We start from the raw sequence: 25310 nt of genomic DNA, 5'->3' as shown, positions 1-25310 counted from the left end.
CCTGGGACCAACAAAAGGTAAAAAAAATAATTTTATTTTCTGTTTTGTGATTACAATATTTATTTTGTTTGCACCACAGAGCATGTGTGGGGTTGGAGACGTTGTAGCCCTATATTTCTGCTAAGACTAAGCCTTAGTCACTTGGGGGTCCTATTATTAAGGTGCGCATTTAGCTTGCGCTAAATTGGTTAGCATATCTTAATAAAAGGACCCCTAAGTATCTTAATTAAAAATTTAGCACGTGACTTAGCCTTTTTTTCAGATTTTGGCCCCTTATGTGATTGAGTTTGACTCCCCTGATGTAAATGAAAGAACTAAGACTAGTATTGGACAGACTTTCACGGTCTGTGTCCCATATGTGATGATTTGGTGTAGGATGGGCTGGGGAGGGCATCAATGGGGAATCTACTAACTTAGAACATGAGGTCATTAATGGCCAGACTTTATGGTAGATATCCTGCAAAGAGGATGGTTGGATAGGCTGGAATGAGCATGGATGGCAACTTCAGCAGTTGAAACCTAGGACAATCCCAGGTGGACTTAACAGTCTATGGCCCAGAAATATCAAAGAAGAGACACGTTAAATTAACCATGTATTTTTTAATGGGTTTAACTAATGGGCAGACTGGATGGACCGATCAGGTCTTTATCTGCCGTCATTTATCTTGTTACTTTTATTACATTTTGATTTCTAGAGGGATGCAATGGTTAAAGCTACAGCCTCAACACCCTGAGGTTGTGGGTTCAAACCCATGCTGCTCCTTGTGACCCTGAGCAAGTCACTTAATCCCCCCATTGCCCCAGGTACATTCGATAGATTGTGAGCCCACGGGGACAGATAGGGAGAAAGGACAGAGTACGGAGGACTGAATGTAAACTGCTTAGGCAACTAATAGGCAGTACGAAAATAAATAAATAAAATAACATAGTGTGTTCAGTTTTGATTAGGAAATGATTAATCTCTATCCATGACGAATTTAACACTTAGGATAAGAAACAAAAAGTTCCTGCTTTTTGCACCCCTAGGGTGCAATCCAGAATTCCCAGCAAGCAGGGAAAGTGACCTCTTTGAGGGAGGCAGCAACTCAGCAATATTGCTGCCATGCCAAGAGGGCTATTTACCTAGATGTGGCCACACAGACACAATTTGTAAGCTGGAGCCCAGGGCAGAGAGTGACTGACTCAAGACTTACACCAGAGTAAGACCCAGATCCCCCACAGAACCAATACCACAGAGGCCCAAAATATATTAGACCCTAAGGCAGGCTCCAGGTCCGCAACAGAGCCAGGTTTCCCGGAAGTCCCTTTGCCTGTCCTAAGGCCTCAGCAGAAGGAGCCTTCTCTGTTCTCCTCATGCAGGCAGGACAGGGTCAGCATTTGCTTCCCACGCCTCCTCTGTAGATCAGCCCTCTAGCTCAACATCTCCTTCTTTCCATCTTGCAGAATAAAATAGCTCCAGGCAAAAATACTAACCCCCCCCCCCCCCCTCTCCTGCAACCCTCCACCAAAGAGGTGAATACTTTTAAGTAACAGCTAAGGTTTTAGACCATCCCTTGCATTAAGAACATAAGAATTGCCGCTGCTGGGTCAGACCAGTGGTCCATCATGTCCAGCAGTCCGCTCACGCGGCGGCCCTTAGGACAAAGACCAGTGCCATGAGACCAGCCCTACCTGCGTACGTTCTGGTTCAGCAGGAACTTGTCTAACTTTGTCTTGAATCCCTGGAGGGTGTTTTCCCCTATGACAGACTCCGGAAGAGCGTTTCAGTTTTCTACCACTCTCTGAGTGAAGAAGAACTTCCTTACATTTGTATGGAATCTATCCCCTTTTAACTTTAGAGCAGGGATGTCCAACCTTTTGGCTTCACTGGGCCGCATTGACTGAAAAAAATGTTTCTGAGGCTGCACAAACGTGCAAACACTGCAGCAACACACAGGAGGGAGCTGGCAAGACGGTAAACACCCGGGGGCAGCAGAGGAAAACACTGCATCGCCCTCGACCGGGGCCACAAAAAATACTTCACGGGGCCACAGGTTGGACACCCCTGCTTTAGAGAGTGCCCTCTCGTTCTCCCTTCCTTACAAAAGTGCAGCAGTTCAAAACTATTCAAGCAGTCTTTGTGTAAGAGGACAGGAGGAGTCAGATGTTCATCCTCAGCTGTAGGTCTTTTCAAGAAAGTCCTAATGACACAGAAACATGCAGCGCAGGCTCTAGGGCAGGGGTCTCAAAGTCCCTCCTCGAGGGCCGCAATCCAGTCAGGTTTTTAGGATTTCCCCAATGAATATGCATGAGATCTGTGTGCATGCACTGCTTTCAATGCATATTCATTGGGGAAATCCTGAAAACCCGACTGGATTGCAGCCCCTGAGGAGGGACTTTGAGACCCCTGCTCTAGGGTATCCCATACTGTAGGAATAGTGCGTACATCTGGTAGCGCTATAGAAATAAGAGTAGTAATAGTAAACCTTCAGCTATGCTCTCACCAGAATGGGAGGATTTATCAGGGCTGTTTCATTGCGGAATGTTTCTTCACAGCCACCATGAAACAGCGGCAATGAACTGCAATGATTTGTGCCTCTCCTTCTCCCCCCCCTTGCTCCTCCTGCTCGGCTGGCCTTGGCTCCCTTGTGACATCACTTCGTATTCGTGAGACCATGGTGTGACATCAGAGGGGAGCCGAGGCTGGCGCGAGCAGGAAGTGGAAGATGCAGCTCATGCTGGCAGACTTTTCAGGAGGTATGAGGGGCAGAGGAGGTGCTCCTACCCTGCTTCTGTGGATGATTCTTTGTGGCCGATTCAGCGATGAAATGGCTACGATGAATCGTCCTGGACCCTGCCCTGGCTCAAGGCCTTTCTACCACTCCCTCATGTCCTCCTGCAGTCAAGCAGCTCTCTCCTTCCTTACTCTCCTGGAATAAGCCCTTGTCTATCTGCTGAAACCGTGCTGGCTGGTCTTCATCAGAGGACCATTGGTTGTAGGGGGGACTTAGGGAATGGAAGAGTAGCCTAATACTTAGTGCAGTGGTCTGAGAAGCTGGGGAACTGGAATCCATTCCCAATTGAGCTCCTTGTAACTTTGGGCACATCACTTAACCAAGTACAAAGTAAGCATCTGCTGTGATTGTAACCATAGAAAGTCAACTTGTATATCAAATCGCAAGGGTAAAGCCTGAGGTACGCACAGAGGACGTTTTCCCAAAGCTCGTCACAGTCCATAATTCTGCAGATACCTCCAGTCTCTATAGGGACATCGGTGGCTGGATGTTAAACAGTCATTAATTTCTGTAGCTGCAAAGCTCGCTGGCTAAGATTCGGGGGTGAGGAGGATAGGGAAAGCCTGGGTGATGTATTAATGTTCATTTGCTAGGATGGTAGAGATGGTTGTGGGGGGGGGGGGGACAGGTGATGAAGGTAGACAAAGGGTCATGTGCATGGATGGATTGTGGGCTTCATTTTAGGAGTCAATAGGGGTTGAAAGGTGAAGACACTTGTGAGACGCACAGTTGAAGACCTCCTGGTAGAGGATCAGAAGGCGATGGGACTTGTGGGGACACATTCAAAGCAGTTGACATACTTAGGGGCAATGGAGGATTGACTTGTCCAGGGTGACAAGGAGCAGTGCTGGGATTCAATCCCACAACCTCAGGGTGTTCAGGCAACAGCTCTACCATTACATTACATTACATTACATTAGTGATTTCTATTCCGCTTGTGCCTTGCGGTTCTAAGCGGATTACAAGTTAGAAGACTGGACATTTCCAGTAGCATTGCAGTACATATAATCAAGAATGCGTTAAGTTACAATTGTTGTTCTGGACTTTTCCAGGATAGATTGGTAGTAGATAGTAGATAGTGATAGGTTGTTTAGATGAATAGAGATAATATTGTCCGGATTCTGTTGTTTAGACGAGTAGAGATAATACTGTCCGGATTCGGGTGTTGCTGGTGGTGGTGTTTGGGTAGTTATGGGAGCATTTTCTAATACTTTTGTGAGGTTATGATGGTGGGAAGTGTTTTTTGAAGAGATGAGTTTTGATTTCTTTTCGGAATGCTTTAATGTCTATTGATTTGGTCAGTAGATTGGTGATGGTAGTATCGATCTTTGCTGCCTGTGTCGCTAAAAGGCTGTCATATAGTTTCTTTCGTCGTGTTCCTTTGAGAGGGGGGTGAGTGAATAGGCTCTGGGTTCTCCTTAATCTGTGTGAGAGGTTACGGTGTAGTCTGTTGTTTAGGTAGCTGGGTGCTGTTCCATGTATTACTTTGTATAGTAGACAGTAGAATTTGAACTGGGATCTTGCTTTTATTGGTAGCCAGTGTGAATCTAGGTATGCTTTGGTGATGTGGTCATATTTGCCTAGTGAGTAGATGATTCTGAGGGCTGTGTTCTGAACTGTCTGTAATTGTTTTATCATGTAATTTGGGCATGATAGGTATAGGCTGTTACAGTAATCTGCAATACTCAGTACTAGGGATTGTACTAATATCTTGTATTGATCTTTGTTGAAGAATTTTCTTATTTTTCTTAGGTTACGTATTGTGAAGAAAGCTCTTTGGATGATTTTGTGGATTTGAGACTTCATTGTGCAGTTTCTGTCTAGTTGAATTCCCAGGATCTTGAGTGTGCTTTGCATTGGGTACTTGATTGTATTTATTTCTAGTTCTGTGAGAGAAGGTTTTTTTTCCCTTTCCAGTAGTAGGAATTTAGTTTTTTCCGAGTTCAGTTTTAGTTTATGACTTGACATCCATTTTTCTACCGTTTCCATTATCATTTTCAGGTGGTTTGTGGATAAGAGCACTCCTGACCTCCAGTAAGTCAGTACAAGCTGACTTGGGGGCCAATGCTCAAAACTAATGACATGGGTCTTGTCTGGTGAATGTATTTGACACTTTTCCCTAGATTCTACGTATGGTGGCCAAAATTCACACCCAAATTACATGTGCCTTTTAATTGAGCAACCAATTATTGAGTTTCATTTAAAATTTCATTAAATCGCTTATCAACCTTCTATGCGATATACAAAGACTTTAAAAATAGGATTATACATATCATATAATTAACAAACTTGTTAAAAATCAAAGCCGCAAAACAGAGACGGACAGAAGTAAGGGGAAGAGAGTACTGTAGTTCATTGCTCCAATTAGGATTTGGGTAGGCCTCTTGCCAAGTACTTTTCTATAAAGATTTGTGCGCAAGTATTTTAGGGTGTGCGTCCATGGGAGGGACAGGGGTGGATTTGCAGCAGCCATTAAAGATGCGCATGGTATTAGAGAATTTGTGGGACCTGCACCAGGATTTACACCACTTTCTGTTCTTGTAAATCCTGGTGCCCAGAGCTAGGTGTGGATCTTGGTTCTCTGGGCGCACAGCGTATAGAAAATGCTCCCTGCAGATTTTTTCAGAGCCCAAATGCGGACACCATTTATTGAGTCTAGTAGTCCAGTGGTTCCCAACCCTATCCTGGAGGACCACCAGCCAGTCGGGTTTTCGGGATAGCCCTAATGAATGTGGATGAGAGAGATTCGCATATAATGGAGGTGACAGGCATGCAAATCTGCTCCATGCATATTCATGGAAACCTGACTGGCTGGTGGTCCTCCAAGACAGGGTTGGGAACCACTGGTCTGGTCCTTTATATATTAAGGCGGTCTGGCTACACTGATTCTACAGGGTCGTATCAAGATGGCGGATTGACTCTCTAACGCCGTTTTACCTGTTGCAGAAGTTTGTTGCTCCTGGTTTTCCGCTTTTCAATATGCCCCATTCTAAACGTAAGGGGAGTGTGAAGGCGCAGCTGCTGCCCGCCCGAGCTTCCTCCCCATTGCAGCTCACTCTTGACTGATTCACCATTAATACTCCCCTTCAAGACCCTGGTAACCAAAGCCCCGCTTCAAATGGCCGTGAAGGAGCGGGGCATGACATCTCTCTGTCTCCTCCGAGGATCGTTCCTCCGCTGTGTCCGGTGCTCTCTCGGGCTGGTGTGGATGTTTCCTCGAAGGCAAGTAATGCAGAAGAGGAAGCGCCAGGTGGTGGAGTAAGGCCTGATGAACCGACCACCGAACAAAGATCAGGGGAAGGGAAGTTGACCCCCGGATAGCATCTGGCCAGGAACCTTCTTTAATGATGAGTAAACTGGATCCTTTTTAAGAGTCACTGGAGGCTTTAAAACAAGATTTTTCCTCTACTTTTGATCAACCACACAAAAAAATTAAGATATTCAAGAACTCGTAGGAAATGGGGTTTCATTTTAAAGACAATTAATAGAAGACTAAGGGCTCCTTTCAAGAAAGCGCGGTAGCGGTTTAACGTGCGTAATACCGCGCGCTAAACTGCCGGCAGTGCTAGCTGCTACTGCCAGCGCGGGGGTTAGCGCGTGATGAAAAGTCGCACACATTAAACCCGCTAGTGCGGCTTTGTAAAAGGAGCCTTAAATCTTCAGCTTCTTAATTTTCCAAAGCCAGTAGGAATTTCCCCTACTGATATTTTCGAAAAGTATCTTATAGAAGTATTGCGTATTTCTTCTACCTCTTTTTCCCCTATAAATAAGATTTACTTCTTGCCGATTTCCTCTAAACCTTTGGATAATTCCCAGGTAGACACTGTTCAGGCCCAAGAGAGGGTCGATATTCTACTGGAAGGATCTATCAACAATTTTGGAGGACTCTTTTTCTCAAGAATCTCTTTGGGCTACACCTTTGTTGACTTTTGTCTTTGAACAAGATCTCAATGCAGTTATGAGACTCTACTTCCGTAATTCCCAGGTCTTATTTTGTGGTCAAAAAATTGGGGATTTAGCCCGAAGAAGGAAGTTTCTGGTGATCCAGGAAGAGACTTGGGCTTTGGGTGCATCATATCTTCTGGGTGTCGAATATATATTTTTTTATTTTATTTATTGTCAAATTTTCCAGAGGTCAAGTTCCATCTTAGAGTGTACAATGTAAATATTAATGGGTGGAGTCCTTTTCCCTCTTTCACGTCATTTCTTTCCTTTGCTCCTCTCTCTTATTCTGGTCTAAGGAAGAGTAATATTTTTCTTCTTTCTTTTCTACTATTTTCTCTCTGGTTTTTTTTTCTTATACTTTTATAAGAGCTTGGTGTTATTCTTAAAATTTAAATGAATAATAATAATTAAAAAAGACAGCCTGGATGTTGTGTTTGAGCCTTTCGACACATGGATTTCAAAACAGAAAGGGTGTTATTTTTATCAGAAAGGGCTCGAGCACATTATTTAAATGGATGCTTATGAGGTCAGTTAATATTCCTTGCCAATGCACAGTGAAAACGGTTTCCCACATTGCACTACCGTTTTTGGGGGGTTCGTTTTGCAAGTGGAAGGAAGCCTGAGCGCTGCTCTGAGAACCCAGCACGGGCCAGCTTGGCGGGGGCTTGAGCTCCCCAAAGTTTCCATGGGGTTTAACACCCCTAATCATTCTGAAATGTTGGCTCCTAAGTGCTTGAGCAAGAGCAAAAGTGAAAGCAACAATCAGTGAAAGAATGCTCCAAAGAGATCGAGCATATGATATGCGTGCTTAATTGATTCTAAGAAACCGTGGACAGTGCCCAGTGCATGCACAAAACAGTGTGTGGTAAGGGTGGTTCTTGGGCACGTGCCAGGACAAACCCAGTAATTAGCAGACATCGGGGCTCTTCTTTGAAATGTGAGCCTTTCGAAAATGACCTAGTTTTGGAATTCCTGTCCCTTGGAGAGACAGCCACAAATTGCAGCTAGGAAGACCTGGGCAGACTGGATAGGCCCAATAAGGGACCCTCCTTGCCCCTTGGGCTTACACCCTAAACAGATCAGAGGATACCAATTAAACCAGCAAGATCAGGATTGGGAAAAACTAGATCCCTTTCTCTCTCTTATTCTCGAATAGTCCATGGAAGTACCAATGAATGCATGAATTGCGGATGTGGATTAAAACCTGATCAAAGGAAAAATCCTGGTGTTTTCCTGAACCTCTTCCACCGTCTACCTACCGTAGTTCCTTCATAAGGCTTTTATATGGGCTGTAAATCAAAAGAAGCAAACAAAACAACTTCTGCAAAGTCTTAAGGCCCAAAGATCAGAGGGTCCCATTCATTCCTCTCTTGCCAAAAGCAGCCACGAAAGAGAGAAACCACAGGTTGCTTTGATTATTCCGTCTGATCTGTGAAGGTGCAATTGTAAAATGGTTTGATAACTTTTCCAAGGAAAAGGAAAGATTAACTAATTCAATAACAGACAGCAGGGCTTGCACCAATAATGAAAAGGAAAAACAAAAGTGGAATGACAGCAGGAGGTGATGAAAAGGTCTCAACCCAACCAAGAAGAGAAGGACGCGGTTATGGTTCAATCAATGATCTGAAGCCAAGTCAAAACAGAGAATATTCCCAAGAAACAAAATAGCTCCAGTGGCGAAAGAACGCTGAGAATTTAGGAAGTTGTTTGCTTGGGCTGAGCCCTTTTCATCCCCCCCTCTCTGAAAGAAAAGTAGAAAGCATCTGACTCCCAAATTTCCAAAACCCATGTCTGAAAAACTCGCAACCCATTTGGAAAGTCTAGGAACGATCGAAGACGGTCAAGGTGGGAGGTGGAAGAGGGGAGGAAAGAGAAAACATTCCCCAGACCTGGAAATAAAAAGAGAGAGAAAGAAAGGAAAAGCCTAAGAGAAGGTTAGAAATAGATGAAGAGAAAATGCATCCTTCTGCAAAGATCCTTTTCATAATTCGGATTTCTTTCGCTATGATCTTTACAATGAAGGCCGAAAGGCAATTAATTCAGAATTAGACCTTGGACAATACCCACAACTAAAATATTTTATTCCCGAGAATACAAGAAAACGGTAACCCGAAATCAAAAACTGAATTCAAATTAAAGGAGTAATAACGAAAAAAGGAGGAAACTAGAAATATAAATGAGTCGCATAGGACAGGTAAAAAGCGCTTTTTTTTATAAAACACAACTGTTGCTTTTAAATGGAATCAGAGAAAGAAAACGGAGAAAATGGCTGAATTCACAAATGCCCCGAAAACCCCAGTAAAGTCCCGGAAAAACTTCAAAAGAAACAAATACATAATTCACATCTTAAACCCAGACAAAGCAAAATGCAAAGCGTTCTTATAAAAAAAAGCAACCCCAAAACAAACAAACAAAAAAACCCCTGAAATTTAAAACATTTAAACATCCTAAATATCTAATACAAACCTTTTAGAATTGAGATGGAAATCTACGTTGCAAATCATTTGAGATACGAACGAACCAAATGTCTTTTCAAATGCATTTATTACGTATTGGAAATGTTTTTCTAAGTGACTACAATTGGCGCATTTTCTGCATTGAAAGTGCCGACAATTGTTCCAAACACGTTTCAAGAAATACTATGAATCGAGTCCGATTTTCTCAATTCAAGCAAAGCCATCGGGGCTGGGGAAATTTTGGACCTTCCTCCCCTGAAATACCGAGATTTGGCTTCTTCCCCTGAAACTGATGGAAACTTGAGCGTAAAATCAAGAACTCGCTCCGAGCGCTCGGCTTTCTGCATCCCACGTCCAATATTTCACTGTCGCTGCTCTGGGCTGGCCAGAAATGAGAGAGTAATTACTTAATTAAGGAACTCTCGGGGAGGGGGGGGGGGAGTGAATCGGCCAATGAGAAATTTGGAGCAAGGGGCAGGTGGAAGAGAGGAAGAATTAGAGGGGAAAAGAAGCAGAAAAGGCTGGCAATCAGTGTGAGATAGGAAAGCGGCAGGAGAGAGAGCTCGGGTCCCTGGACAGGAGAGCTACCCTGCAAATGCCCAAACTCAAGGAGGCCGAAGAATAGCAGCCGACCCCGGGGGGCCATTGCGGGACCCCCATGCAGAAATCAATGGAGAACTCGAGAAAGTTCCGCATCGACGCCCTCCTGGCCGAAGAGCCCCCCCGGCCCCTGGCCAGCATCTCCCCTCAGGGGCTGAGCCCCCACAGCTCATCGGGGAGCCCTGCCTCGGACCCCCCCTCAACGCGGCCCCAGCTGCCCAGCGGACTCATCCCGAAGCCCGGCTTACTCACGCTGCAGCCCCCGGGACTCTCGGTGCCAGCCCTGTACTCGGCGCCACTCTACCCCATCCCGGCCCTGGCCGCCCAGCATCCGGCTTTCACCTACCCGGGCTTCCCACCCCTCTCCCAACCCAGCCCGGAGCACCTGAAGGCGGCCGCGGTGGCCGCGTCCTTTCCTCTGGAACACTGGATCCGAGCGGGCATCGTCGTCCCCAGGCTGCCCGACTTCCACGGTGAGTAGCAACTGGGGATTCGAGCTCTTCTTAAGAGTTCCTTAAGCTCTGGGTCCGGCTTAACTTCCTGGAGATTAGGCCGGTCTCAAACGCTTACTCGGCACTTGCACCCTTTTCTCAGGGCTTGGAAAGTCTTTGGACCATTTGTTGGGTTGTTGCTAGACCCGAGTTTAGGCAGAAACAGCACCCCCCAGACTAACACCCCCCCCCCCCAGCTTTCTAGCACCGGGGCAGAAGTGGAATAAGTTCTAGGCTTGCCTTAGTGAAATCAAAGTGCTGAAATTATATTTAAGATATGAATAAGAATGTCTTTAATTGAGTTCAAGATTTATCAGTTGCTTTTGCAATTTCTTTTTAATCTTTATTCATTTTTAAAACTCACAATAAGTGTAACATAAAATACATTTTATACTTTAACATCAGTTAATATATCTTCAAATTCTAACTAGCGTCAATTATCCCCCTCCCTTATTCCCAACAATTATTCATAAGCAAAAGAAATCATAAAATATTCCCCCCACCCCACCCCACCCTGGACGTGCATGAACAAAAGGAAAAAAATTAATATTTATTTGAGTTCTTTATTTATAACGAAATGTAATAATGTAGAAGGCAAGGTAGATAATTTGAATAACAATCAAATAAAATAATTTGACAGCATTGAGTAATTAAGCCCATATTCACTTAAGGTGTGTAACGTGTCCCCAAACCCTCAGCGGGTGTGAGAGGGACACAGAAAGTGAAGGGCGTTCACATGGACCGAGAGAAGGCTGGAAACCAGAATCCCTGAGTTCCAGGCTGAGCCATTCTTCCACCCCTCATGCTGTGCATTCACTGTCGGGACTCTGGGGACAGACATTCTGATGACACGCAGCACAGGGGCACCATTACATTTCGGATGGTAGGCGTGGCTCATTAGGAGAAACTTTCAAAACAATTTGCCATGAAATCATGTTTTCTTGCCTAAAAACCCTGACTTTATTTGAAGAGCAGGAGAGACCGTCACCCACTTTGCTGCGGAAAAGGCAGACCGGCCCCCCAACCTCACCAAAGCACTTTGCCACTTCTTGAAGGATGAAATTACCAGATGATTTTATATTATTATGAATTCTTTTATGGAGATTATTTCTTGTAATTTTAAAAGTAAGTAAATAGTTATGATTAAGTAGAACAGAGTCTCTCAAACTTTGGTGTTCCCTGAAGAGTTTCCAAAATTTTACTTTATTTTAAAAAATTCCCTTCAGAAGTGTACACTAGAAAAGATGACATGGAAGTCGTGTAAGCCAGAGTCTGTCAATATTATGAGCATCGGTGTGCGTAAGGATATAACCGTCCAGACAAGGGTCATTCTTTGACGTGATTGGTTCTTGAAAATTAACGGCGAGCAATTTTATTTTAATTTTTTAATTCAGTAGTAATCCTAACTTGAGCAGCAAAGCGATCAAGGCTTTGTTACCGTTTAGATCTTCTTATCTTTACAAACTTGGATTTTAAGCTCTAACAGAAATAAGAACATAAGACTTACCGCTGCTGGGTCAGACCAGTGGTCCATCGTGTCCAGCAGTCCGCTCACGCGGCGGCCCTTAGGACAAAGACCAGTGCCATGAGACCAGCCCTACCTGCGTACGTTCTGGTTCAGCAGGAACTTGTCTAACTTTGTCTTGAATCCCTGGAGGGTGTTTCCCCCTATAACAGACTCCAGAAGAGCGTTCCAGTTTTCCACCACTCTCTGGGTGAAGAAGAACTTCCTTACGACTACAGATGGTGGATGATGAAATGCGCGTTTGCTTGTAGACTATCGAGCCATATTTTGAGTTCATTTGCCCTCAAAAACAAGCTCATCCATTGCATTGAATAGCAATTCCATTCTATCTACTTTAGTTTCACCGTTGTTACAATTACCCATACGTAGTTAAAAAAGTTTAAATAAATAATTCTCAAATTTAATTTTTTCTTGCTTTTGCAATTTTATAATTTCAGTTATAATGTGCGGTGAAAAACATTTGCTCCATTTAGTAAGCCGGAGCTAAAAACGTTTGAGAGACACTGAAGAAGAAGTTAGTCCAGAAACTGGAAAATACATTTAGAAAGCCTTTCTGGGAGTTTCCAGAAAATTCAGTCTTGTTTCATTTACCAGCGAATGAGACGGACTTTCTGACAGTCCATAAGAGATCCCGTGAAATTCCTGCTGCTGCTGTGGCTTAAACAGGAACCTGATTTAGGAAGAGCAGGCATTTGCTCCTGAAGGTGCAGTAATTCAGACGAGGACTGATCTTTGCACGCAGAGGATCTGCAGCTATTCGAATTGTGGCTCGGGTGCTTTTGACTTTGGGTCTCGGTTCTTGACGGGTGGGAAGTAGAGGACACTGGTTTCCAGTTCTGAATCTAACCATTTATCTTGGGCCAGAAGTGACCCCTACACATTTAGGGGTCCTTTTTCCTGAGCTGCGGTAAACGAGGTCAAAAAGCACTTCCACAGGGTGTGCGCAGGCGTCCCTCGGTAAATTCAGGATCGGTGTGTGATATCCACAAGCGTTTGTGTGCGAGCCCTGAGTCTAAAAAGTCCACCTAAAGTTAGATGCCGATATCAGCATTGATTCTACAAAACTTAGGTGCTCATTAGAGAATCACACCTGGCGTCACCTAAGCGTGCTTCTGGCGCTCAGCATCCATCCCCAAATATTGAACTAAGGCCAGTACTGGGCAGACTTGCAGGGTCTGTGTCTGTATATGGTCGTTTGGTGGAGGATGGGCTGGGGAGGGCTTCAATGGCTGGGAGGGTGGAGATGGGCTGGAGTAAGTCTTAACTGAGATTTCGGCAGTACCGGGTAAAGCTTTGGATTCTTGCCCAGAAATAGCTAAGAAGAAAAATAAAAAATAAAATAAAATAAAAAAATTTAAATTGAATCAGGTTGGGCAGACTGGATGGACCATTCGGGTCTTTATCTGCCGTCATCTACTATGTTACTATGTTATTCCAGGGTTTTTTTTCACCAGAAGTTAAGCTCCTAATTCAGATAGAGGTGCCTAAGTTGAAAAGATGGCCATGCTCACCTTTCGTGTAGGCGCTTTGGGATAAGCGCCTATGCTTTATAGAATTCAGTTTTTGGAGTTAGGTGCCCAGCTTTCAATTAATTTCAATTACGCAGGGATTTGGAGTAGCCCATTTCTAAACCTCCCCCCCTTAAGACACTTAGGGCTGCTTTTACGAAGCTGTGTTAGTGGTTTAATGCGCGCTAATTTGCTTGCCTTCTCTTGAGCAGGCGGTAGTTTTTCAGCCAGCGCGGGGTTAAAGCGTACGCTAAAAATGTGCGTGGGATAAAGCCGCTAACGCGGCTTCATAAGAGGAGCCTTTAACGTTATACCTCAATAGTAATAATGCGCCGAATTCTCTTACTGGAAGAAAAACTAGGCCGCAGCTTTATTTATTAAACGATATTTTAACGGATGAATAACTTCTTGAGCTACTGATAAACTATAACTATGAAAACAGAGGCTCTGCCATGTCAGTTGGGACCTAGGGGTCGGCATGGACGTCCATGCCCCCTTAGAGCTATTTTTGCAAAACCACTCATGACCTTATGAGCCCCCAAACCCAGTAACAGGATTACTGCGGTGGTGGCAATCCCAAGCCCCCCTTCCGACTAGCTACTTTCTCTCCCCTCTAGGGTGGGGAACAACTGTCTCCGAGGGGGGGCCTTACATTTCTCTTGGAAGGCCCCAATTCCTACCCAATTATCTTTTTGAATTTTTAACCCCTCCATAAGTTTCAAGTTATATTAAAATTTTGATATTCCGCTTATCAAACTTCTATAGTATAAAAACGGGTTACATAGATTGTGACAAACAGTTGAACAGAAACAAAAGAGGGGACAGGGGAGAAATACAGTCAGTAGGAGGGGGGGGGGTCCATTTGTAAGTTAGAGACTAGAGAGGAATTTTAGGTTAGAAATCAAAAGCGTCCCTAAATAGGAATGTTTTTCATTTTATTTTGAATCGTTCCAGTGTTATTTCTTCCCGTGGTTCTGTCGGCATTGAATTCCAAAGGGTGGGAGAAGTGACTGAAAAGACAGTTGGCCGTAAAGAGACGTAGCGATGGTATTGACAGGAGGTGTTGGTTATTAGATCCCAGAGTTCTCGAAGGGGCATTTGGGATTAAGAGTCTACGCAGGAACTCGGGAAGACTTGTAAGGCATGTTTTGAATGTTAAGAGCAGATTCTATGGGATACTGGGAGCCAGGGAGCCTTTATTAAAAGTGATCAATTTTTTTTTGCCTTTTCGATCATCTTTTCTAGCCCTCCCTGCTACTTCCCAAGCCTCGAGCTTCTGTGAGGCCCCTTCCTAAAACAAAAGGTCTCGGTGGATGACCAACGAGGGCCATCCAGCCCCCGTTAAGGTCGCCCCATTGAGACTAGCTGTCAGGCTCGAAATTGAAGCTGATTGTTAGGGGTTGAGTGTCAGTATCAGCACTGATTAAGCTTATTTATCAATTAAGTCAGACGGCCTTTCTGGAATCAGGTGGTGGTGAGGGATGACACGGTAAAGACCACGTGCGAATGAGGACATTATCGCGTGGCCAGTGTTGGAAAACTAGAAAAACCTGCCTTTGGCCTCAGCCTATGGGAAAGAACAGCGGGGGAGGGGGGGGATACCACATGCTACGTTTCGGAGGTGCTTAGTAAAAGGGACCCTTAATAAACTTTTGCACTGTCAGAAACCAGGTGCCAGAGTTCAGGGCTCCAGTTCTAGAAACTAGTCAGAGAAAACAAAACCAGGTGCTTTTCTCTTTAATTCACTCATGGTGAGTCTCGTTCAGGTACAGTAGCAAAGTCCCTGTCACCAGAGGGTTCAATCTAAGATCATACACGGGGACACGTCTGCATTATTATGATCCATTAGGATAGCCAGATTTTCCTTTTGGGAAATCTGGTCCCCTAGCACCTAGGCCCACCTAGTTACGCCCACCCCCGTCCTAATTCCACCCCCAAGCCCACCCTGCCTGCCCGACACAGCTTTTCAAAACCCGGACATGTCCTCGAAAGAAATCCGGACGTCTGGTAACCCTATGATCCATCCTGAGACAGTACAAGCACTAGGACCCACTAAGACAGAACTTCTAGAGTTCTTCCTCTCCCACCTCCCCCCTTCAGAACACCTGCAAACAGATGTAGCAGACTTTGGGAAGCTCGCTTGCCTCCTGCAGGGCAGTGGGGATGGGGAGCCCGAAAGGTTTTTGTGTCATGTTTCTCGTGCCCTTTCCAGAAATGTTTCTTCCAATCACTTTAAGGTGGTTATCGTTTTGTTACTGGGTGCATTTCTTTGAAAGACTGTTACAAGCACTATGCGTGATTCTATAAACTGCGCCTAAGTGCCGTCCTATCCAGCCCCAATTTTTTAAGCGACATATATACAATAAAATTTGGCCCTCACTGTTTTTCCAACAGTGGCCTTGCTGCAAAGTGACAAACGTTTCTGTTTTTTACATTTTCCAGGACATGAGTTGATAGTTCCCAAATGACATAGTGGACAGGTGGGACCGATAGAGAGAGGGCTTCGGCTGGGCCAAGGGTTAGCTGCCACCCATCGTCTCTGCTCTCGCTGGAACCTCTTTGCCCCTCAGAAGAAGTTCCTTTAGACTTCTGTGAAACGTTCGGTAGCTTTATTGTTCATCTGGACAATGAGAAATCAGGACTGGACAAACAGAAGTGATGATACCCAGGAGAGGGGCAGAATTGATGGCTAAGATTGAGCAGAAGGTGGGCTGCCCCCCCCCCAGCAGCTGCTCTGTTACCTACTCACCCCACAACCAGAGGTTTCCAAATTAACATCACAAGCGCTTAACCAAATTACAAAGAAGATTCCTCCTCAAAGTGTCATGAGAACATTTCGGAACTAGGAAAGACTGCCGCCGATTTACATGGTTTAATCTATTGCCCCTCCCCCATCCCAGAAGCAAGAGGGAGAGGGGTAGCGGTGACCGCATTTATGAAATGGATCCTGTAAGTGGCTCTGAGCTGGAGTTTGAGAGGAGAGGCATAAAATCTACGAAACACACACAGGCATAAATTGCTCTTTCGCCAGGACTAGACACTACGCCAGAAAGTTTTTTTCAAGGTACCTGACTCCACTATCTTACAGCAGGGGGGTCCAACCTGTGGCCCGTGAAGTATTTTGTGTTGCCCCGGTCGAGGGCGATGCAGTGTTTTCCTCTGCTACCCCCGGGTGTTTACCATCTTGCCGGCTCCCTCCTCTGTCTTGCTGCAGCATTTGCACGTTTGTGCGGCCCCAGAAAATTTTTTTTCATACAATGCGGCCCAGGGAAGCCAAAAGGCCGGACACCCCTGTCTTACACTCTAAGGGCTCCTTTTACTAAGGTGCATTAGTATTATTAGTGCACGCAGGAAATTACCGCGCACTATGCTTCTAGAACTGACACCAGCTCAATGCTGGCGTTAAGGTCAAGCGCACGCAGCAATGTAGTGCACGCTATTCCACGAGTTAAAGCTCTAATGCGGCTTAGTAAAAGGAGCCCTAAGTTAGAACTTATAGGTGAAAGGATCTCGAATCAGAAAATAATGGTACTAAGGCCAGTACTGGGCAGACATGAAGTTGCATGGAGAAAGTGGAGTGGGACAGATTCAGAAGCAATGCTAGGAAGTTCTTCTTCATCCAAAGGGTGGTGGACACTTGGAATGCGCTTCCAGAGGGTGTGATATGACAGAGCACGATCTCGGGGTTCAAAAAAGGATTAGATAATTTCCTGAAGGAAAAGGGGATTGAAGGGTTGGATGATTTCCGGAGGGAAAAGGGGATTCAGGGGTACTGATAGAGAATTATTATGCAGGTCCTTGACCTGATGGGCCGCCGTGTGAGCGGAATGGACCTCTGGTCTGACCCAGCAGAGGCACTGCTTATGTCCTGGTCCGTATATGGCCACTTGGTTGAGGATGGGTTGGGGAGGGCTTTGATGGCTGGGATGGGTGGTTTCGAAGGGCTGGAGTGAGCTTTCATGGAGACTTCAGTAGATGGAACCTAAGCACAGTACCGGGCAGAGCTCTGGGTTTCTGGCCCAGAAACAACTAAGAAAAAGGACCATTTAAATAAAATCATTCATTTATTACTGATAGTTGACTGCCTCACAGGAGCTTCCTGTGTAGCTCCACCAGGATTCATTTTTCACCCACTTCCATGGCCAGAATCTCAACCCTTTAACGCCATCGCTACACTGTTTTCTGGCGGTTTAGTTTGCACGCATTTTAGCAGCGGATTATCAAAACGGATTATCTCTGTCTTTAGCGAGGTTTCTAGCAGTCTCCGACAGTGGCACGCAAATGGGCTCTTTAACATTGAAATGAGCCCTCTGGTGCTTTCTTAAAAATTGCCGAGGCATTTTTGAAGAGCGGCGTCGGCTTTTGGTGACAAACAGCAGCAACTGATCCGGGGCTGCCGTTACAGTGCCACCACTTGTGTTTTGACTGTGGCTAATGAAAAAAATAAAAGTGAATTTATATATTTGTAGTGGAGGGTGGTAAAATCATGCTTCTTTTGAGTTTGTGGGAGAGACGGGCAAGTTTCATGCGCGCTTCTTAAAAGCCAACGTTTCTTCTTGAGCGCGTGTATGATACCCTTGACTTGTGTTTTCTGGCTGTGGGTCTTGATTAAATTTTACATTACAAATGACAAGATTTACCTGAATTATAGTAGTTTTTTGGAGAGAAAGGCATGTTTTATGCGCGATTGAAAAAAGTCAACGTTGCTTCTCCCCTCCTCTCCCTTCCATTCTTCCTATAGTGCAGCAGGAGAATGTGTTTTTGGTTTTTTACGGCGTTTTTCTGCGCATGTGCCCATCAGTGATGTAGGAAATCTTCGCTGCTGTCCGCCGACCTTATTTGCATGCGTGATTTTTTTTTTTTTTTTTTTAATTCTTTATTCATTTTTATAACTTACCTCAAGTGCATCAAAAAGTAACACCATTTTGACTTAAATACATCACTTGAAATTCTGCAATTCTTTAAATTACATAGAATTATCCCTTTCCCTCCCTTCCCTTCAATACCTCATAACGCATACACCATATAATAAAGTCCCCCCTCCCCCCACCCCATTCTTTCATTTGTACATATCAGGGAAAATAATACCTATTCATTACAATAATTTGTTAATGGCCCCCACACATCTTGAAAGTTATTAAAATTTCCTTTCTGAATAGCTAATGTTCTTTCCATTTTATAAATTTGGCACACTGAATGTCTCGGGTTTTTAGATTCGTATCAAAACGGCTGCGGTAGCAGACCATCGCTTTTTAACGCGGGTTTTTGAAAATCCTGGCCTCAGTCATTTGTGCATGGAGCCAAGTGAACATAGCTGTGCCTGGATGTGAGGAACTTGTAGGACAAGGTTCATCTCCTTCCTGCCCCCCCTCCCCCCCACCGCTCTCCTTTGAAAGGGGAAGTTGTTCTTGTACTAATAGCTTGTAAAAACTCTGCCTGCGAGCTGCAGACAGGCCAGATTTCATGGCCCATTAGGCAAAGTGAAGAGCTCCAGGCCCTGAGGGCAATTTCTAATCTCATTACATACAATGTCCCTGTCTGAGAGCTGGTCAGCAGGGACTGCAACAAGTGTGGGTGTGTGTGAGAATGTGTGAGGGGGAGAAGGGGGGGCAGAAAGAAAAGTGAGACGGGCAGGCAGAGACAAACACAGGTCATGTGTTTACGGAGAAGAGCTTGTAGCTGTGTCTGTGGGGGTGACAGAAGTTTTCTCAGAATTAACACGCAGACTCCCCCTTTTTTATTGCCCGCCGCAGTGGTATTAGCTCTGACGCTCAGAATTCGTACGAGTGTCAGAGGTAATCCTGTCATGGCCAGCAATGAAAAAACCTAAAGCGGCTTCATAAATGGGGAGAGAGGGATTGTTGTCTTTTGTCCCCGCGTCCATGGTCAAAAATGGTCAGTGTAAGGAATTCTGCTCTAGGATGGAGGCATCTTCTCTCTCTCTCCCCCTCCCCCCAATAACTAGTAATAATTAATCAAGAGCCCTGCGCTCTCTCTTCTCGTCTTCTGCTTGTTGGTTGCGCTGTGGATGCCACCGCTTGCATCGGGCACTGAGCTGGCGTGGCTCTTGGGGACCGCAGCTTCTTTTTCGTGCTAATCTTATCTATTGTTTTGCCTTTTGTCTTTGTTTTGTTCTATTTCTATCATTTAAATTTCTCCAGAATTCGACTGTTCAATGGCTCCCCCTTCTGCTTCTATTCCTTTCTCTCCTCTCTTCTACCTTCCAAAGTATTTAGATCAATGCTGTCTTGTTAAAATGTTTATTTTATTTTTATTTTTCCTCTAACTCTACTTTTCACTTCTCTATTACCCTCCAGGTACTTTAGTTAGATTGTGAGCCTTCGGGACAGTAAGGGAATTTTTCAAGTACCTTTCTTATTTCTAATCTTAATGTATATTTTCTGTAAACCGCTTAGAACCTAACGGATGGAGCGGTATATAAGATATAAATTACATTACATTACATTCCTTCTGGCGCCGGAGACTGTTGTGCACCACTTTTCTGGTGGGCCGGGACTAAGGACGGTTGACGGAGGCTGTGTTGTTGGCTTGCATCGGTGGGGCCTGCCTGGAGGGTGTGCAGCGCCAGTTGACCCTTCGTGGCCTGCCTCTTCTTCCTGGTTTCTTTGCCTTCGGCTCTTGGGCCCAGATTGCAGCCGTCGATTCCTTCACCTCTGGCAGAGACGGCCCCACAGCCCACCGTCGCTTCTCTGTGTCGATCCTTCCTTGCAGATGTGGAGCTCTCTTGGACCGGATTGAGGATTGGACTTAGCACCAGACTGGAATTGATTTTGCTCAATCTCCAATCTCTTAAACTTATTTGTATGTTTTAATTTCATTCTTTTATTATTATTTTTTTTTTGTTGTACCTTTCCCTCGCCATTCTTGGAATTTTGTTAAATCCTTTCTACGTTACTAATTGTTTACTCAGGTACTTTAGCTCGATTGTGAGCCTTCGGGACAGAAAGGGAAGTTCTAAGGACCTGTATTTTGCTTAAGTGGGATATCAAATGTTAATAAAAGAGAAACATAATATTGTGCCATAGAGTTTACAGAGCACTGAACAAATAATTGCAGAGACTATCCGTGCTGTGTAGAACTTACACTCTAGTGGACTATGAGAGCAGCTTTTTCCCCCCCAGGGAAATCTCTGGGGTTTCTCTTTGGGCTGGTTGAAATCTATACAATGGTGTTTATACACTTGGGAGTGTCTGTGTTGTGATGTAGAAAAAGGTGTGTTTAGATACGAGGGTGGTTTGAAATATTTGGTAAAAAAGAAACGCGAGTTGAGCAACATGGTCTCCTTCGAGGGTTATACACGTGGGGTCCAATTCTCAAAACTTACTGTGCTTTTAAGGATGGTCGCTAAACTGGTTCCAGCCGGTTTCGCGTGATAGTATTTTAGTGTCCGATTATCAGAGTGGCCCACTGTGGTCTTTTCCGAGCTTCCCAGCAGCTTATTGTTTATTGTTTATTCAGATTTTTGATTAAACGCTTTTTCGAAACTACAAAGCGCTGAACAAGATTTAAAATTAACATTTAAACAAAAATTTAACAATTAAAACACACATTTCTATAAAAAACTACAAGACTAACAACAATTACATACTAGGTAAATACGGACCGAAAGGCCCCTAAACACGAATAGGAAGAGGGGGAGAAATACAATCGATATAGAAAATGTGAGAAACATTTAAGGTAAACACAAAAGGGGATTGGGAAAATAAATGTAAAAAACGAGAATAGGTTAATTACTAAAATACAGTTGATCAATTAAAAGCATCTTTAAAAAGAAAACACTTTAAATTGCTTTTAAAATTTTTAAAGTTTTTTTTCCATTTTTAAGTGTAAAGGAAGAGTATTCCAGATCATAGGGGCTGTCACAGAAAAGCCTCCGACTCTGCCGTGCAAATGTGGTACGACAAGGTCATAAATATTAAAACGGGCTCATTAATATTTAAATGAGCACTCCAGGCAATTCTCCGTCATCGCTGAGTGATTCTCCAAACGGAGCACCGGCTTTTAGCGACCCCAAATTACTGGTTGGTCCGGGGACGTGGGTACTGTGAAAAGCACATCTTGGGCGCATGTTTCTGGCTGTGGCTCATGATAAGATTTTAAAAAATCTACCGCTAACCGATTAGCGCATGCATGTTAGTCTATGGATGTGTTAGCGTTTAGAGGAAAAGAGGGGGACAGTGACTGGAAAACAATTTCAAAAGCATCTCATAGAAACATAGAAACATAGAAAGATGACGGCAGATAAGGGCCATAGCCCATCAAGTCTTCCCACACTATTTACCCACCCTCTTAAGTCTACTGACCCCCTAAAGAATAATTGTAATTATACTGTCACTCTACTGACCCGCTCATTCAGTCCTAGTGACCCTATCCCTTGGCATGACCTCGTAGGGATCCCACATAGGTATCCCATTTGTTCTTGAAGTCTGGGATGCTGCGTGCCTCGACCACCTGCACTGGAAGCTCGTTCCAATGCTCAATCACTCTCTCCGTGAAGAAGTATTTCCTGGTGTCTCCACGAAACTTCCCTCCCCTGAGCTTGAGCGGATGTCCTCTTGTGGTCGAGGGTCCCCTGAGAAGAAAGATATCATCTTCCACCTCTACCCGTCCCGTGATGTACTTAAATGTCTCAATCATGTCTCCCCTCTCCCTACGCTCCTCGAGAGTGTAGAGCTGCAATTTGCTCAGTCTTTCTTCGTACGGGAGACCCTTTAGCCCCGAGACCATCCTGGTGGCCATCCGCTGAACCGATTCAACTCTGAGCACATCTCGAGCGGGTGTATTTAAGGCCTGCACTAAAAGTGTGTCGTATCTATGATTTGTTGGTAGGTTTGCGCCCCTCCTATCCACCCATGCCTCTTTCCATGGACTCTTCTGCGTATGTGCCGATCGCTACCACCAGCCACTGATCGCGTGCAAATTTGGCAACTCTCCATGAACTTCAATTGTAGGCTCCATTCTTTGAGAATGGCTCACCTTTTTTTGAATCATTAGATTTGCGGCCGCTACGGTGGTCTGTCGGATTTTACCAGTGATATTAGGGAATCCGGCCCTTAGTCCAGCAGTGTTTCCAGCTTTTTCGTAAGCTATTTTTCTTACAATAAGAAAAAGCAGGAAACTCGCTGGCCTAAGTGTACAGCCCTCGATAGAGACTCCGTTGTTTAACCTGGGTTTTTTTTTAATACCAAACTATTCAACGCACCCTTGTACACCTGGATATCACAGTGTGTGCATACAGGAGTATGTACACGGGGTGAGTCCAGGCGCATGTGTTATCTATGTCAGCGTGTATCCTCTGGAGATAGGTTCCATCCCGTCTTCTTTTCTCTCCTGTTTTCAGGGTCAGGGCAGGTTAACTGATTGCACCTTCATTTGGACAGTCCTAGAGAAGGTCTCTTTTTGGGTTGTCTCTTGCTTAAATTAAGTAGCCATGATAAAACAGAAGGGATTGCTTCACTCTGGATAAAGCCATGGTTAGAAGAGGGAGTCCGATTTAGGCCTGGCCAGTCTCTAAATGTGAATTAGAAGAGAAAATGATTGTTGGCGAGGGAGAGGGCGCTTTTGATCCGATATTAGGACAGTAAGAGGTGCTCTATATAGTAATGATTCATCACAATTATACAGGCAGATTGTAACAAGAAAAAATAGTAAGGTGCATTCCCAAGTACTCATACTTTTTGGGGTTGGCAAAAATGTATCCCCGCCCTTATCCAGGGTGAGTTACATATAACAAACAAGTCGCGTCCACGACAGACATCTCTACAAAGAATAAAACAATCCAGACCGTAGAAAGCAGCAATCGAGGCGGGTCACGAGGCAAGATACAAGTGTTCAGGAGCCAAATTGTGGAGGCCCACGAAAACGGTTACCACTAACTTAGCTTCAACCAATACAAACTTAGGTAATATTCAATACTGTACAAAACATGACAAATAACACTGGGATCTGGAGTGGCCCCGTTGTGCCCCCCCCCCCCCGCCCTCTTAAAACACTGATCCTTATACAGAAATATTAACAGACTTTTATTAGAAAGAAAACTAGGCCTCAGCTTCATTAAACAACATTGGAATAGATGAATAACTTCCCGAGTTACTGACAAACATAGGATAGAGCCCTGGCCCCAGTGGCATAGTAAGGGTGGGAGGCGCCCCCCCCCCAGTTTCCCCACTCCTTCCTGCTCCCATTCCACACTTGCGCTCTCCCTCCTCCCCCTCCCCATAACTGTTAATCTTCGTCAGTGTGTGGCTTCTGCAAGCATGCTCCTCACGCCAGCATTGGATCCCCTCTGACGTCACTTCCTGGCCTCGTGATCCTGAAGTGATTCAGAGGGGAATCAGGCTGGCGCTAGTAAAGATAATACGGAGGTACGCGGTGAGTGGGGGGAGGGGGAGGGATGGTGTGAGTATGGCATGGTGTGTCAGGGCGGGGCAGAGAGGTGCCAGCACCCCCACCGACTTGGCACTTGGTGTGGTCTGCACGCCTCTTACTATGCCTCTGCCTGGCCCTGCCATGTCAGCTAGGGTGTGGGCATTGACCTCCATGCCCCCTTTCCTAGTCATCCAACCCAATCCAACCCAAATTGTTCACAGAGCTCATTTCTTGCAGAACCATTCATCACCTAAAGAGCCCCATAGTCCAGCAGCTTGTGATTAGCGCTGCTGTGACAATCTCAAGCCCTGATTCCAATTAACTACCCTCCTTCCCTCTAGGGTGGGAGGGAGGGAAAATCTGCCTCCGAGGAACAGGAAGAGACCTGTGACCCGGAGGCAGCACCTTAAATCCCTTCCCCCTTCAACCAATCACCTCTCTCTACTACAGCAGGAACTTTAAGGGTTTTTAACTCCCGCCTAGCTCCCAGCCGCTGCCCCCACCCCTCCATACTCTCTCATCTCCCATCCTCAGCCTCAACCTTTTGTGACCCCCTTCCCAAAGGTCTCAGTGGGCAACCAACATGGGCCATCCAGCCCCCTCTTAAGGTTGCCCACGGAAGCTAGCTCTTGGGCTCTAAAATATAGAAATGGTTTTGGTGGTTCTGGTTGTAGGCCCAGCAGCCTGACTTTAGATTAGCAGCCGGTTTTATCGTCTCACCCTCTGCTTTTGATGCTTTACTTCCCACCATTTGAAACGTTCCATTATCAGTTCATTCTCTGTACTTAAATGTACTGGCTTTGGGTTTTATGGCACCATTAAGACAATGCTGAATTATTTTCCTGTTCGCTTTCAGTATAAATAAAACGTCAGAAGGGGAAATACAAAAGAAAAGCTTAATCTTAAGCGGAGTTCCCATCTGGCTGCTCTTTCTTAACTACTCGTGAGCTGGATTTTATAATCGTGCAATAGATGTAGCAGATTTTATTTGCCTGCTCTAGCCCGATAAAGAATTTCTTTTAAAACTGCAGCCGGAGAGAAAACGCCTAGAAAGAATGCATTAAGGGCTGTTTAACATGCATGCTAACTAAGTGATAATTTTACACAGCTGGACATGAAACGTCTTGTAATCTGATTCTGCCTATTTCAACCTAAATTCACCAAACCTAAGAATGTCTAAACACACTTACATTATAATTATTATAATATTCTGGTGTGTTATGCACAGCAGTGAACAAAGTAAGCACCAGATGCATTTTCAAAAGAAGCGAAAAATGTCCAGCCACGTAAATGAAGTGCACAACAAAAAAAAAAGCCCCACGATTTAGAAGTGGTCAGTTGGGTTTAAGGGGCAGACGAGTGCTAGATTGGGTGAAAAGATCGCAACTCTGCAAAATCTTGGTAAAGGATGTGGATCGATATCTGGATGACAAGTCTGCTTTTACCATCCCAATGACTATTCCTTGAGGAATTAATAGACTCGTATATAATATTTAGCTTCAATAAATGGAGATTTCCAGGTAAGTTGTCTGTAGAAATGGCAGAACAGGTGCAGTAGAGAGATTTCATTACAGTTTCCACCATGGTCCTTTTGCTTTTGACTCTTTACAGACCTGTATTGA

At 44.8% G+C, this 25310-nt stretch overlaps 1 protein-coding gene across 1 annotated transcript in view; it reads left to right on the top strand.

Moving 5' to 3' along the window:
- Positions 1–9833: 9833 nt before the first annotated feature.
- Positions 9834–25310, top strand: part of LOC117360651 (motor neuron and pancreas homeobox protein 1-like) — a 70832-nt gene continuing 55355 nt past the window's right edge. Inside the window, exon 1 of the mRNA XM_033944751.1 lies at positions 9834–10248. Coding sequence (XP_033800642.1) covers positions 9834–10248 — 415 coding nt within the window. The remainder of the gene's footprint in view (positions 10249–25310) is intronic.

The sequence above is a fragment of the Geotrypetes seraphini genome, chromosome 5, assembly GCF_902459505.1.
Source record: "Geotrypetes seraphini chromosome 5, aGeoSer1.1, whole genome shotgun sequence".
In the NCBI taxonomy this organism is placed as follows: Eukaryota; Metazoa; Chordata; class Amphibia; order Gymnophiona; family Dermophiidae; genus Geotrypetes; species Geotrypetes seraphini.
This window is presented reverse-complemented; position numbering and strand designations above follow the sequence as displayed.